Raw genomic sequence first — 15,124 nt, forward strand, 5'->3', positions numbered from 1 at the left:
AACCCCACCCCCACACAAGGCCAAGTCACCACCACGGCCACCCCCCTCCCCAACCCAGGGTCTTCTGTCCAGGCTGGCCTCCTGGCACTCTTGGGGCACAGTCTGGAAGAGAGCACGGGGTGCGGACAGAGCTGTGGAGGTCAACACCAAATTTTTATTTGGGAAATCAAATTGGGAGGAAGTACCCTTAGGTCCATGGGGACTAGCCGTGTGGCCACTCTCACCCCATCCCCGGATGGGAGGGACAGAGCCACTGCCCGATGGGCCCTGGTACAGGGACCTGCACCGGTGAGGGGCCCCACCTGGCCCTGGCCCTGGGGCTGGGGGCTGCAGCTCCCGAGGCAGGGGCGGCACCAGGGCAGGGCCGCCAGGCTGGTGTCCGGGGCTCAGGGGGCTGGGCAGCTCCAGGCGTTAAGGCATCTGTTCATGTGAGGGGAGCCGGGATGGGGTGAGGGTGTGCAGAGATGTGCTGGGGGCAACCTGAGACCCGCCCACCTCAGCCCAACCTGCAGAGGCCTAGGCTTGGGCGGGGTGGGTAGGTAAGTGGCTGCTTTGTAAAGTGCTTGGTAGAGAGGAGGCAGGGAGGCTGGGTGAAGGTCCGTGCTGGTTCCAGCAGCTCCAGAGCCGGCCCCCTGCCCCAGGTAGGGGTGGAGGGTGGCTAGGGAACACCCCTGCCCCACAGCAGGTGGGGGAACTTCCTGAGGTCACTTGGACATGGGGTCACAGGCCCCAGCAGGCTGGAGTCAGGCTAGCAGAGGGAGCCCTCCAGCCCACCCCCAGCCCCGTCCCGGGGTCCACAGCAGCCAGGGGTCTCCGGCTGCGCTTCCCACTAGGGCCCCAAGAGGCTGGGGAAAAGGCTAGAGGCGGCCGAGTGCGGGCGGCACGTGGCCCCGCGTGGGGGGGCCCCCTCGGCCGGGCTCCAGGGGGCCCGCAGTGGTGGGCGGTCCTCGGGGCGGCCGAGGTGGCACAGGTGCAGGCCAGGGGTCACCCTGGGCTGGCCACGCCGCCCCCATCCACGGCTGCAGGTGCCGATCCACCCCCTGCGGGCGGGCCGCGGGCGTCAGTGAGAGAGAATCAGAGAGGTGGAAGTCAGCATGAGGCAGCGCCGTGGGATCCGTGCCCTCGGAGCCCCCCACGCCACTCACACTGGGAGCTGCGGCCCCCGCCCCCCGCCCCTGCAAGGCTGCCTTAGCCCCACCCTCCCCACCCTGGTTCCTGCTCATTTGGCAGGCAGAGACCAGCAAATGCAGGAACCTTCCACAAGGACCTCCCCCCAGCCGGCAGGTTATACCCAAGGCACCCAGTCATTGCCAGGAGTACGGCAGCCCCCCCCCCATGCCGGGACAGGGACCCTCTGACAGCCCCCACCTCCCAGGCCTGTGACTTGGCTCCAGTCGGAGGAACACGCGACCCTGTGCCCGCTGCAGCCCGCCCTGGAGCCAGACCCCTGGCCTCCCCCCTGCCCTGGGGCGGGGCCCTGCTGCCCTACAGCCACGGCCCTGGCCTTGGCTCAAGCACAGGCTCCAGATGCCTCTTTTGCTTTTTTTAATAAAATTATAGATATATAGATGTAGATATAAAAACATAAAACAGACACAACGCAAGCGGACGTGGCCATGTGCTTAATCTTGGGTCCCTGACGCCAGGGGAAGCACTGACCCCACCCCCATCCCGCACCCGGGGTGCTCGCCACGGGTCTGTGGGGGGGGGGATTCTCCAGTTTGGCAGGGAGGGCCTGACGGCTGGGGAGGGGACTGCCTGAAGTGGCATCGCAGGTGCCTCCACCCGCCCCACCCCCACTCCCCGGCCTCCTGTCGCCTCCCACAAGAGCGTAAAGCATGAGGTTAAGGCTTCGATGAAAGGGACAGCGGCGATCCGAGCTGGGGCACGGCACACGGACATGGGGACGAGGGCCCGCGGGCCGGGTGAGACGGGACACACGGAGCCGGGACCCCCGCCACAGCTGTCCAGCTCATCTGTCGCAGCCCAGAACCAGGCCAGGGCTGCACTCTACCCCACCCCCCTGCAGGGGCATGGGCCTTGGCCAAGCCACAAGCAGGGTCTGTGAAAGGCAACGTGTTAGGGGCCCCCTCCCACCTGCAGGGAGAGCAAGCAGGGGGCAGCCTGCCCTGCGGGAGGAGGAGGATGGTGGGTGTGTGGGTGCCAGGGCGGCAGGGCTGAGCCTGGCCAAGGGCGCAGAGACACAGACCGGCAGCCCCCAGCCCCGCCTCACACGGGGGCGGGGAGGGCCTTGTCCCAGAGCAGATGAGTGGCCGGCCAGACGAGCAGAGGGTGAGGGGACCAACTCTGGAGGCGTGGGTGCTCCCTCCTGCTGCTGCGGCCGCGCCAGGCTGGGCGGCCCCCTCTCCCTGGGGGACTGGAGGGGGCGGGGCCGAGAAGGGGGTAGGGCCGCTGTCCCGTGGAAACACGGCAGATGGGTGGCAGTCAGTCCTCACACCGAGATCTCGTAGGTGGTCCCACCCACGCCGGACACCTTCTTAACCAGCGTGTGCCGGGCAGGGCTGGCGGAGGGCCCCGGGGGGCCGGCGGTGGGCCCCAGCCGGGCCAAGCCCGGGGACTGCCCGTTAAGCTTACTTGGGGGGGTCTTCAACTGAGGGTGGTCCCTGCATTAACAGAAGCAGACACAGGCACGCACACGGTGAACACAGGACCACAGGACAGGACAGCGAGTGGGGGATGGGGGACACGGCGGGGGTCAGGATGGACACGTGGATTGGGACACAGAGCTGCTACAGCCCTGCCCGGGGTTGAGGGTCTGCTGTCTCAGGACAGATGACAATACAGTCACCTTGCCCCTCCTTGGTCCCTCGGTCCATCCCCCCAGCAGACACGGGCCACAGAGAGGGCTGGCCAGGTGGACACTGGATGATGGAGTCCCCAGGCCTTGCCTGGTCCTATCCTCCTACCCGCACTTCTAGCGACATTACTTACACACCCCTGGGGGTGAGAGTCTCTTCACCCCCACCCATCAAACCCACATGTCCCTGACTGGCCCTGAGGGTACAGAATGGCCTCCCGCTGGTGGCCTGCAGGGTGTGGGGGCAGCAGCCGTGCCCCAGCCGTCTTGGGGCTGAGCGGCCTGGATGTGGGTCTCATAGGTGGCTGCCGAGACCTGGATGGGGTGGCATCAAGATACTGCCTAGTGCCCAGCGAGGCAGCCAGCCCAGAATCCTCAGCTACCAACCCACTGCGGTGGCGGGGGACGGGGAGGGGGCGCCTCTCCAGGCCTCAACCTCCCAGTCTGTAAGCAGGGGAGCCCCTGCTTCCTGAGAGGGTCCAGTGCCCCATGAGGGCCAGGCCCTGGCACCCTGGGCAATAGGTTTTGCTTCTACCAGGTGACCACGTGGCAGCCCGGAGCCCCCCTGGCCCCTGGGAAATGCAGTGAGTAGACTTGGGAAAGTCACGGCCCGCGGCTAGCAGGAGAGCCGGCACTGCCACGTGGTCTCTGCTCCAGGGGCCAGTCTAGCCCTGACCTTGACCATAACCCAGGCCTTCCCACGTGCTAGGTCTGTGCCAGCTGTGGTGCAGGAGCTACTGGGCACAGGGTACACACCCTGCCCCTGCTCAGGGAGGGTGGCCGGGGGCCTTTGACGCAGGAGGCAGCCCACCCTCCCTACCCCGTCCCCCTGGAGGCAACCACAGGCCACAAGGAATGGCCCGAGACGGCCCACCCCCTCCAAGCACCCACCTCTGCACAGCCAGCGAGGGCGGGGGCTCCGAGGGGAGGTCCGAGTGGATGAAGGCGACAGCTTTGGAGCCTGCATAGGAGGGGGAGCGGGGGGTGCCAGGCGGGGAGGGCAGGCCCTGGCGGGCAGGCGACCTGTGGGAGCCGCTGCCTGGCCTGGGCCCTGGGGCGTTGTTGTTGGCCTGGTCAGCCTGGAGGGAGGAGGAGGACGTCCTCGGCGCCCGGCTCACAGCGCTGGACAGCGAGGACAGCGACGTCTGCAGAGCGGGATTGCGGGCGCCGCCGCCGCCGCCGCCAAATCCCGGGCCGCCCACCAGGTCATCCCTGGAGCCGTAGCGCAGCGCCAAGCCCCGAGGGCCGTCAGACAGCACGCTGGCCTGCTGCAGGCTGTAGGAGCTCGGTGCGTCATAGACGCCCGAGTCGCCGAAGAGCGAGTCGGCCTGCGAAAGCAGCAGCCGCTCGCGCTCCTCCCTGTCCTTGCGCTCCTGGATGGAGGCCATGATGGTCCTTGACAGGTTGTCGTAGCGCACGGGCGATGGCTCCCGCGGGCGGGGTCCCAGCACCGGGCTGAAGCTGCGGGACGGAGGCCGCGGGGGCTCGCCCACAGCTCCCGGGTGCAGGTAGGGCGAGCGGTAGCCGGGCGCGCCCGCCGAGGGGTGGGCAGGGCATGCGCGGCCACCGCCGCCGCCCCCGCCCCCACCAGGGGACCCGGGGTTCAGCAGGCTGTCGTAGGACAGGCTGCCGTTGCGGTTGGGCAGCGCGTGCGGGGCGAAGAGGCCGCGGTGGGGCGCGGGGTTCCCACCGTCGGAGCGCAGGGGCTGCAGGGCCACGTGGTCTCCGCCCCGCCGGCTGCCTGCTGCCTTGAGGCTCAGGGAACGCAGTGCCCCCGAGAAGGCGTCGGTGGCGCTGAGCGGCGGGGACGGCGGGTAGGCGGCGGCGTGCAGGCTGCCGGGGCCGTAGTCCGGCAGGTCCAGGCTGGGCTCGGACACGAAGTCCAGGCTGTCCTCCCCCAGGGTCAGGGAGTCGGGGCCGGGGACCTGCAGGGTCATCAGCATGCGTCACCCCCACCAACACACACACACACACCTAGTCCACCCTCTCGGCCTAGGACCACCAGGCGCTACGTGTCCACGTAGAGACTGCAATCCCAGGGACCCCAGCTGAGGTAGGCACAGCTGATATGTCACCCAGCACGGACCGGGCCAGGGGTGGCACACAGTGGCCAGCATCCTCCAGACCCCCATCAGCATCCCCCAAGGGAAGGGTGGTGGGGTGGGGGCCACAGAGTGAGGCTGGAACTGGCCACTGTGGACATCCCTCCCACCCCCACCCCCAGCTCACAGAGGCCACCAAGACAGCCACAGCGGGGCTCAGTGGCCAAAGGCAGCCCTAGTAACCTCAGGCAACCTGGCTTGGCCTGAGCACAGTCCCCCACGGCAGCCAGGGCAGTCCAGGGAGGACAGCGGCCTTGTGGCTGCCAGGCTCCAGCCACCACTGGTTGTGAGGAAGGGAATGGGAGATCCCGAGGGCGTCCCCAGGGTGGGGCTGGCCTGGCTGCACCACGCCAGGGGCAAGCCTCTCCTGGGGCAGGGCTGGCCTCTCCCAGGGGCGGGGCCCTCACCCAGGGGAGGGGCCTCTCCCCGGAGGGCAGGGCCTGGAGCTTGCTGGTCTCACCTGTTCCCCAGGCCCGCAGAAGGGCGTCTTGGGACCCGTGGGGAAGCCTGGTCGAAACTTGTACATGGCAGGCGTCGGGGGGCTGGTCCTCTGTGCCGACAGAGCACTCTCTGGAGAGACAGCCTCTGTCAGAAGGGGGTCAGCTCGGTGGGGGAGGAGGGTCAGTCCACGCCCCCACCCCTGCGTGGCCACCCCCCACCTCACCGGCGCTGGCCGGGCGCGGGGTCTTCACGTCCCCACTGAACGTGCTGCTCTCCATCTTGGGGGGCAGTGGAGGCCCCAGGTCCAGTGGCTTTTCGTCCAGCCGGTCCAAGCTGCCCTTGGACTGGGAGAAGGCGGGGTCAGTGGTGGGTAGGGCTCGGAGGAGGGATGGTGCTTAACTGGGGATTCCTTCCTGGAGCCGCTGGGCCCAGAACTGCCCGCTCTCCCTGCGTTCCACCTCCCTCCAACCTGCCCGCCTCCCACCCGGGGCTCCCACCTTGCTGCGGCCCAGGCTTGCCTTCAGCCCATTATCACTGAGCTTGACCTTGAGCGGGGCGGCCCGGTCCAGGAGCTCAGGCCGGAGGAAGGGTGGCTTCAGGCTCACGGACAGCGGCAGCCGGGGCGGCTCCCCCACATACCTACACCAGGCAGAGGGGTCAGCGGCCAGGCCAAGGGCAAGGCCAGCCCCACCTGCCAAGAGCAGAAATGGACCAGCCTGAGAGTCCACAGCCTCCCCACCCCACACCCGGCAAACAGCCCCTCCCACCCTCCCACCCACCCAGGCCAGGCCTCACCGGGGAGCCAGGGGGCTGCAAAGCACGTGTTCCACGTTCCCGTAGCAGCCTCGGGTAAAGGGGTTCACGCCTCCACGGAACTTCCCGGTCACCTGTGGACAGGGGAGCCCTCAGCCAGCCTGGCCACCAGGGTCCAGGCCAGGGTGGGCAGAATGGCTAGGAAATCCTCAGAGGCTGGTCCCTGTGGGAGGCACCCCAACCAGGCCCTGAGGGGAGCTATGGATTCTTCTGGACCCTGGACAGGACGTGAGCCACGGGCAGGAAGTGAGGGAACAGGGGACAGGGCAGGCGTGGCCCCAGCTCCCTGAGCCCTACCCAGGGATGTAAGCACCAGATGAGCCTCCTCCTACCACCACTGCACAGGCGCCTGGCCCCCAACCCCGCCTCGCTGACTCCCACGCAGCCCTGCAGGGGTTTGCACCTGCTCGTTGGTGGTGCGCCCCCGCGTGACCAGCACCACGTGGAAGCCGGTCAGGCCAATGACGGGGATGAAGAAGAGGCCGGCCACACACATGACAGCCATGCTGGCCCGTTAAGGCCAACGCCCGCAGGGGCGGGTTGCAGCAGAACCCCACCCCACCACCACCACCATGACCAGCAGTTGGGCCCAGTGGACCAATCCCTCTCCCCACACCACACCCCGTACCCAGGAGGAGGAGGCCCTTTGAGCCTCCCCACCCCCCACCCCCGCACACACAGGCTGCAAGGATACGTGATGGTGGTGTGGGCTGCGCCCAGACCCTCCGCGTGGTTCAGCACGTAAACGAGGCCAAAGGCCACGACGCCCACCATGTGTGCGCTGAGCGACAGCAGGAACAGGAAGAAGTAGCGGTAGTTGCGGCGGCCGATGCAATTGTTGACCCAGGGGCAGTGGTGATCGAAGTCCTGCGTGAGGGAGGACCGCGGCGGGGGGTCAGGGCGGGGCGGGGCGGGGCTTGGGGCCGCAGGGGCGGGGCCGCACGAGGGGGCGGGGCCGTCACCTCCACGCAGTTGTCGCAGACGCTGCAATGGGAGCAGCGAGGCGGGCGGTAGAAGTGGCACGTGGCGCACCACTTTAGGCGGACCTGGATGCCACGCACGTCCACGTTCTTGTACAAGGGGGCCCGGAAGTCGTCCTCCTTGTCCTCGTCCTCATCCGCTGCGGGCCAGGTGCAGGTGCGCCGGGGCAGGGGAGCGAGAAGGGGACTTCCTTAGTGGGAGAGCTGCTCTCCCTCCTCCACTCCCCGCCCCGTGCAGGCTCTGCCCTGCTCTCCCCTCCCTGCCCCGCCCCGGCCAGGAGCACCCCAAGGCTGTCACCTGCGTCAGCCGTTCACGCTTCAGCGCACCTGCGCAGGTGAGCTGCCTCCTACCTCGGGGGAAGACGCCGGGGTCCATGAAGGTGGCCATGCTGAAGTTGGCCAGGACAAAGAGGAAGATGATGCCATTGTAGACGGGCACAGCGGGGGACACGGCTCGCGTCAGCCATGGGCACCTGCAGGAAACGGCCAGGCAGAACGCCGGGGTAGGTGGGCAGGGGGGCGGCAGTGCCAGGGCAGCGCCCACAACGGCGAGGGCGGCTGGTAACCCACCAGGGCAGTTCAGGCCAGCCCCAGGCCCCTCCCCACCTGTTGCCAGTCCAGCAGGGGCCCTGTCCCCAGGGAGATGGGGGTGTGTGGAGAGCCTCCCCAGCCCACTTATCACCTGCTTTGCAGGTGGCCACAGAAACACATGGAGGCCTCAGCCCTCCCATCTCTTGCCGCCCCTAAGCACCTGGTTCCAAGGCCACCCCCTCTTCCAGGAAGCCTTCCAAGACTCCAGGCTCCGGCCTGAGGAAGGGTCCTACATACCTGCCTGCCTCTGCCCTCACTGGGTCCCCTCCCTGGAGATCCACAGGTCCCCCTGCGACAGGCCCTGCAGAAGCCATTCTGGCCCCTGGCACCCCCACCCCCACCTTCCCCTGGCGTCTCCCGTACCTGGCTGCTGTCCACTCACCTCCCCGTACCCAAGCCCTGTGGAGTCAGGGGCCCCATGGGGAATCCCCCCCCCCGCCTCCACCGCAGCCCTGACCGTGGGGAACGGGGTGCCCAGTGCCCGCCGGCCACGCGGGTGCACCCACGCCTGCCGTGGCCGGGAGCCAGCCCGCCGCCCCGGCAACCACCTCCATGGCAGCAAGACTATTTTTAGAGGGAAGCGAGAGGCTATTTAAAGCTCCCGCTTCCCACGCAGCACCCTCGGCGGGGCCCAGGCCCGCAGCTACCCCTGCCTCTCGGCCATGCGCTCTCCTCCGCTGGGTGGCCTCCATCAGCCCCGGCCTGGGGACCTTGCCGCGGCCCCTTTCCCTCCCAAGCCCCCTCATCCCCGCCCAGGGTACGGGCAGCAGGCAAAACCCAACGCCATCCAGCAAGGTGACCATGTGCTGGGCTCATGTGTGGGGGCGAGGGAGCACCCCACCTGCTGTGGGGTTCACAGCCCTAGCCCTCTGGGGAGAGGCGGAGTCCCCTTGGACTTGTATGCGGGCTGCACGGCCTGTGTTTCCCGTGCCTCCAGTGCCACCTGCAGGCCAGGTGGGTCGTGCAGAGGCCGGGGGGTGGGGGGGTGATGCCTAGGGCCGGGTGAGGGCAGCGACCGGTTTGCTCTTGGAAACCCTGCCATGCCCAGCAGCGCTGCACCTGCCTGTGTGCTTCCAAGGGGGCTTTAGTGGACTGTGGCAAGCGTTTTGGGGGTGGGGTGGGGCGGGTTCTCTGGTTCCGGCCTCGGCCCCCCCCACACACACCTCCAAGCCCCAGAGGAGGCACCTCTGCTCCCTGCCCCGGCCACCACTAAGGGAAAGCGACCCACATGCTTCATGCAGAAATGTACACACGCAAAAACGTCCGTGTGCAAGACACACAGGCTCAACACTCACACATAGCCACCCGCACTCGTGCACGCGACACAGATCTGCACACATGGGCACACACAATCACACACGTGCCGACAGTGGCTCCTCCTCCCGCTGCCTCTCCCCCCTCCCAGGCCTGTCCCCGCCTCTCTGGGCTCCCCCTCCCACACACCCTCGCCGTGGAGAGGGCAAGTGCTCCAGGACACATGAGGACATGTGGTAACATGTAGGGACACACAAGGACCCATGAGCTTGCTGGGCGGGGCCAGCGGAACTCCAGGCTGAGGGAGGCTCCTCCTGGCCTGCAGGGATGATACCCTCCCAGGTCTGACGCGCACCCTAGGGTGGCCCCACCCTGGCAGGCGCCACAGAGACAGGCCCCTGGGCCATGGGCGTGGCTTCTGGCCTTCAGTGGACAGGGCAGGGGCCGACACTGTCCCCTGACCCCTTCCTGGCTGGCTTGAGCCCTGCCGCCGCGTGCTAAGGGCGGACCTGAGAGTGTGTGAGTGTGTGTGTGTGTGTGAGTGTGTGTGTGAGTGTGTGTGGTGGGGGGGGCATCTCAGAGGCCCTCTTCCAGGTCCAGCCCACGCCTGCCGACAGCATCAGGGCCACGGGCCGGGACACGTGCCACCGCCGTGGGCTCCACCCGGGTCGAGGCCCCAGTTCTCGCCCTGGGTCAGGGGTGGGGGGAGGGGGAGGCCAGCGGGGAGACCCCGCCCTGCGAGGGGGTGGCTGAAGGGCAGAATGTCCCGCCACAGCTAAATGCGGAATGGAAAATTTTAACTCAGAGGTTTTCATTGACTTCGAGTTCTTGGTTAACACCGCGGGTGTCTGGGAGTCACGCTGGCCTCCCGGGGTGCCCGGGCCCAAGGCACCCGTCTATGCCAGTCCCTTCTTACCAATACCTGGGGAAACCACAGGGCCAGGGGGGCAGCGAGTCCTAAGATGGCTCCCACCCCAGGCTCCTCTCTCCACAAGGCCCCAGTCGGTGGCTGTATTTGCCTGAGGTCCCTGTGGCTGCCAGGGTCTGGCGTCACAAGAGCCTTGTCATTCTGCGAAGTGCCTGGGTGGGGGCGCAAGGAGTAGGCTGTGGCAGGAGGTACGGGTGCAAGGCCTGGCCTAACCCCTCCTGGCCCAGCCTGGCATCACACCACAGTATGAAGGACTTCTGGGACCCAGACCCTGCCAGAAACCAGGAGGACTTCCTGGAGGAAGAGGGCTTCTGAGAAGCTGCCCCTGCAACATGCAACCCCCATCCTCAGAGGGGTACGTCCCCACATGGAGCATCCTTCCAGGGGGAGGGTCCTGCATGTTCCCCCCACTCCCCACCCCTCCCTTAGGGAGCTGCTCAGAGCTCATTGGGGACCATCATTCGGGAGCCCAGAAATCACCGCCCACCTGGTGCATAAGCCCTACTTGCCCCGTTCTTGTTTCTTCCTGAGTTCAGAGAGGGGACGCGGGGGGCATCCAAGGAGCTGGGGGTAGGCCCTGAGTGCACACTGCATGGTAGGAGTCACTCCCGGGCCTGGACCTGAGACCTCCCTGGCCCAGGCGGCAGCATCCATGGGGCGTGGGGGACCCGTCACCTGCCACACGCCACAGCGTAGGGCCAGCCAAGGCCATCGTGGGCCAGGCACGGGCCAGGGCATTGCCCCCCAAAGGGACAGCTCCACCCTTCCAGAGCCCCCGCGTCCCTGAGCCCAGAACCCCTTGCTTCCAGAACTGGCGGAGTGTAGGGTTTGGGAACAGCCTCAGTGCCCAACGCCAGGTTCCTGGGGACGGTGGCCACCTCGCAGGCCAGCTGAGGGAGAGAGAAAGGACGCGGAGGATCTCTGGGTGTGGCGGGAGGGTGGCTTCCATTTCATTAACTTATTTATTTTTTCCTCTCCCCTTGCATTTCACAAGTTTGCTGTGGAGCGCACTTTACCTCTTTTACAGTCACAGGAAGATGCAGTGACTTCCCCCTTACCCCTTCTCTGTCCCTGTCCCAGGCTCCCCAGGCCTGCCCCCAATGTGGGGACAGCCTGTGAGTGACAGGAACACGGCCTGGGCTGGCTCGCACCAGAAATACGCCCGTCCACACAGGCCTGTTTTTAAAGCCACGTGTGACAGGGCTGCCACCTGGTTCCTGCCCACTCGGCACAGCATTGCTCACTCTCAGAACAGGTGGCTGGCCGTAGCTCTGGCTGCCTGGCCCGTGTCACGGCCTGGAACCTCTGAAAGGTGTATGTGTGTGTAGGGGGGGAATATACGGTCCGAGATCCATGCCACGGGACACTCCTGGAGCCCCGAGGAGGTGGCCCGGTGACCCTGGAGGGACAGCCGTGTCTACAGCAAGCCACTATGTGTCTGGGGTGAAGAATTCGAGCCTGGAGGCACCTGGGGTGGGGGGACCCTGCTGTCACAGGGTGCTCCAGGCCCCCCACCAAGACCTGGAAGCCTGAGGCTTACCAGTCCTTGGTACTGCACCACACCAGCCCCCTACGGTTGCTGCCCAAATATTTGTCTGTGCCCCGGTTCGGCCGGGCCTGGGAGCCTTGCTCAGTGGGGTGGCCAAAGCCCATTCTGAGACCCTAGGGGAGGTGGGGGGGGGCCAGGTCTCCCCTGGGGCCATGGCAACCAGGCCAGGCCAGGCCACACCTACGCGGGGAACTACTTGGCGATGCCCCAGGGCAGGCAGCCGGGAGGGGACCCAAGAGGCGCCCACGGCCACATACACTGGCGGCTCCGGGCAGCCCACGGTCCCTCGTGAGTCCGGCAGGGAGGACAGGGCTGCAGCCACACCCTGGGCAGCCCGGCGCAGTGGTGAGGGGCCCAGCGTCCCTGCGCGCGCGCGCGCGCGGGGCTCACCTGTCCCCGGCGCCCCCTGCGCACCTGGCCCCGCGCCCCGCCCCTGCCCCTGCCTCCCCCCGCCCCGCTGCAGGCCGTGTCCCGCGCCTCGCCCCCTCCCCCGCCCCGGGGGCCGTGCCCGCCGAGCCGGCGGCGGCGGCGGCGCACACTCACGTGAACACGAAGAAGAGGGTGCTGGAACCGACCAGCAGCGCGGCGGCCGTGGCCACCGGGATGTACTTGGCGGGTTTGAGGCGCGTCCCGGGGCTGCGGGGCATCCTGGGCGCCGCGCCGCCGCATCCCTCCCCGGGGCCGGGCGGGCGGGGCCGGCCGGGTCGGGCCGGGGACGGGCGGGCGGGCGGGCTGGACGCGGCGCAGGACCCGCGGCGGCGGCGGCGGCGGCGGCGGCAGCGGCGGAGGAGGAAATCCCACCCCCCGGGCGGCGGCGGCGCGCTGATGTCAGCGCGCGCTTAAGGTGGACCGGGCCAGCAGGCCGGCGGGGCGGGGCGGCGAGGACGCGGCTGGGGGGCGGCGAACACCCCCACGGCCTTGCCCGCTCAGGGGCGGGGTGAAGGCCAGGAGCCGGCCCCAGCCAGCGGGTCACCTCCGGGGCCAGTGGGTGGACCGCTCCCTAGCCCCCTCCCGGAGGACGGTGGGGGTCTCTGGCAGGCGAATGGCCCAGGGCCCCTGGACAGGGTCAGAGCCGCTCATCGGAGCCCCCCACCCCCACCCCCACGGCTGGGGTCGTCGGGGTGGGTGTGGGGTTATGATTGTTGACCCCTGCCTGCCTCCCAGCCCCCAGCCCATCCGGCTCCAGTAGGCAGCTGGAGGGCAGGGGACTTGTCTTTCCACATCCTGGCCCAAGCTGCACCCGGGTTGGGACACAAGCAGGTGTGGGTGGGAGCCCCAGGCTCGCTGGGTGAGCCCTGTATCTTCTTGGAGAAGGGGCACCCTTGGCAGGGCCGGCCAGCCAGCACCCTGCCGGCCTCCTGCTCGGCTGCAGGACCCACCTCCAGCAGGACATCCCACCCCGCGGCCACGGCCACCCATCTGCTTAAGGTGGACCAGCCCCCTCCCCACCCGGGGTGGGGTGGAGGGTCGCCCCCACTAAGTGTGGGCTGGGGGAATCTTGGTCAAGCTCTGAACCCAGGGCAAGCTGGCCTGGGCTGAGCTATCAGAGAAATGGACACAGAGGAGACCCTGGCCACATCAAGACCCCCTCAAGTGGTTGGCCTGTGCTGGGCAGGCCAGGCCATGCTGAAGGCCCAGTGCTGGTCCCAGTGTGGGGGCAGGAGATCCTCAGGAGAGCAGACCCCACCTGCAGTGACCCCCCAGGGCTGGGGGCAGCACACTTCAGCTAACAGGTGTCCCAGCCCCGTCAGGCCCTCGCTACTTGCCGCTGCTGCAGCCTAAGCACAGAAGCCCCAGAACCCCTCCTCCCACCACCACCAGCGGCACAGGCGAGCAGGGTGACACAAGCCCCTGACCCAAGGGAGAGCGGGCAAAAGGCAGGAGCCCAGCAGCCGGGCCCGGGATCTGAGGCCGAAGGGCAACGGCCCCCTTATCCAGTTTCACTGTGGCTCGTTACCCCTGCTCAGGCTTTGTCCAGAAATGTTGGATGGAGAGCTCTAGAAGTCAATCATTTTAAAGAACTGTGTGATGAGCACCTGCCATCAGCCACGTGCCGTGGACACTGCCCAGCTGGTTGCCAGCTGGAGTGGTGTTCCAGTAGTCCCAAGAGCCACAAGCGCTTCCTTGGTAAGTGAAGAGGTCAGAGTTCATGGCCGCTAAGACATCAATCCGGGGCTGAGGTGGCCAGTCTACTATGTTTCTAGTACAATGTTATTATGTCATTAAAGTGTATCAATAGGCACCACAGCACTTTAAAATACAGCGAGGGGGTTAAGCCACTGCCAGCACCTCACCAGATCAGGCCCTGGCTGCTCCACTTCCGGTCTTGCTGATGGGCCTGGGAAGGCAGCAGATGCTAGCCCAAGTCCTCAGCCCCTCACCCACATGGCAGACCCGGAAGAAGCTCCTGGCTTTGGCCTGGCTGTTCAGCCATTAGGGAGTGAACCGGGAGATGATCCCTCTGACTCTGCCTTTTAAATACATTTTATAAAACTTTTTGAAAAGCTGATGAAAAATGGAATTGAAATGTTTTGATAGGGGCCAGTGCTGGCATCCCATATGGGTGCCAGTTCAAGTCCCGGCTGCTCCACTTCTGATCCAGTTTCCTGCTCATGTGTCTGGGAAAGCAGACTGGTCCCTGCCACCCACGCAAAGGATCCAAACGAAGCTTCCTGGCCCAATCTTGGCCTTTGCGGCTATTTGGGGAGCAAGCCAGCAGATAAAAGATCCCCCTTTCTGCCTTTCAAATGTGTCCTTACCAAAAAGGGGGGGACCCCACCTGCACACACACGGGCTGGGGTTCAGGAGCACACGTGTGCTGTACCCTCTGCAGGGTCAACAAGCCACTTGCTGGCACGCAGCCTAGGACAGCAGGGTCCCCCAGCGGTGCCAGGGGGTTTCCTGAGATACTTCTCCCAGAGCAGACAGGAAGTCAGACACCCACGCTCTGCACTGACCATCCTGGCCAGGGCTCCCTTGAGGAAGACTGCTCTCACACCCATCAGCACCCATCGGCACCCACACTGCTGGCCACAACCAGGCCTTCAGAGTGTGTGCAGCCCAACGAGGCACCGCCTCTATCCCGGCATCCAACCTCGCCACACTCGGGCTCTGCATCCTGCACAGGAGGGCAGAGCGCCCCCTTGCTGAGGGCAACAGTAGTGACCCGTGAAGCCGGGGGCAGGGCTCTCAGGAGGGCCGCCCATTTGGTCACCGTCCAGGATGGGACAAACAGTGGCAAAGGGAAGGCGTGTCTGGTGGGTGTTAGTGGCAACAGCCAAAGAGGGGTGCCACTGAGATCCTCTTTGCCACTCCAGGGTGGGGTCATGGCTCTGCTCCCCCGAAGCCTTGGGCATGGATGCGGCTTCCTTGGAAAGCTGCCGCAGCACACCCCCACCCCTCCAGTTCAGCACAGGAGTTCTTTCCAGAGATCACAACCGGCTTTTCAACACAAGGGCTGCGGGCACGGCCCCGCACGACTGCTACTAGCCCGGCTGTGCCCTCTGTCGGGGCTAACCAACCCCACACCCAGCTTCCTAGCCCTCCGCAGCCCCAGCCCCGCCCGCCAGGCACCTGCTGGGGTGCGCATGCGGAGGGGGACCAGCTCGCAGCACAGGGGCCCCGCACACACGCAGCGCGGCCGTCCGC

General features: G+C 66.9%; 1 protein-coding gene across 3 annotated transcripts; it reads right to left on the reverse strand.

Moving 5' to 3' along the window:
• Positions 1–132: 132 nt before the first annotated feature.
• On the reverse strand, positions 133–12,266 carry ZDHHC8 (zDHHC palmitoyltransferase 8). 3 transcript variants are annotated; one of them, XM_089323569.1, is made up of 11 exons: positions 12,020–12,266; positions 7,506–7,627; positions 7,137–7,294; positions 6,869–7,041; positions 6,578–6,680; positions 6,157–6,248; positions 5,880–6,000; positions 5,585–5,705; positions 5,381–5,490; positions 3,710–4,743; positions 133–1,040 (listed from the first exon to the last, which is right to left on the reverse strand). In XM_089323569.1, exons 1-11 carry the CDS (start codon positions 12,121–12,123, stop codon positions 830–832), a joined length of 2,349 nt encoding a protein of 782 aa, XP_089179695.1. In that variant the 5' UTR covers positions 12,124–12,266; the 3' UTR covers positions 133–829. The 3 variants fall into 3 exon arrangements, with proteins under 3 accessions (XP_089179695.1, XP_051693180.1, XP_051693182.1); XM_051837220.3 differs by having other exon boundaries at positions 5,859–6,000; positions 12,020–12,264; XM_051837222.3 differs by lacking the exon at positions 133–1,040 and adding an exon at positions 1,529–2,624 and having other exon boundaries at positions 5,859–6,000; positions 12,020–12,263.
• Between the last annotated feature and the right edge of the window lie 2,858 nt (positions 12,267–15,124).

The sequence above is a fragment of the Oryctolagus cuniculus genome, chromosome 21, assembly GCF_051225735.1.
Source record: "Oryctolagus cuniculus isolate XC-2025 breed Fujian yellow rabbit chromosome 21, ASM5122573v1, whole genome shotgun sequence".
Classification (NCBI taxonomy): Eukaryota; Metazoa; Chordata; class Mammalia; order Lagomorpha; family Leporidae; genus Oryctolagus; species Oryctolagus cuniculus.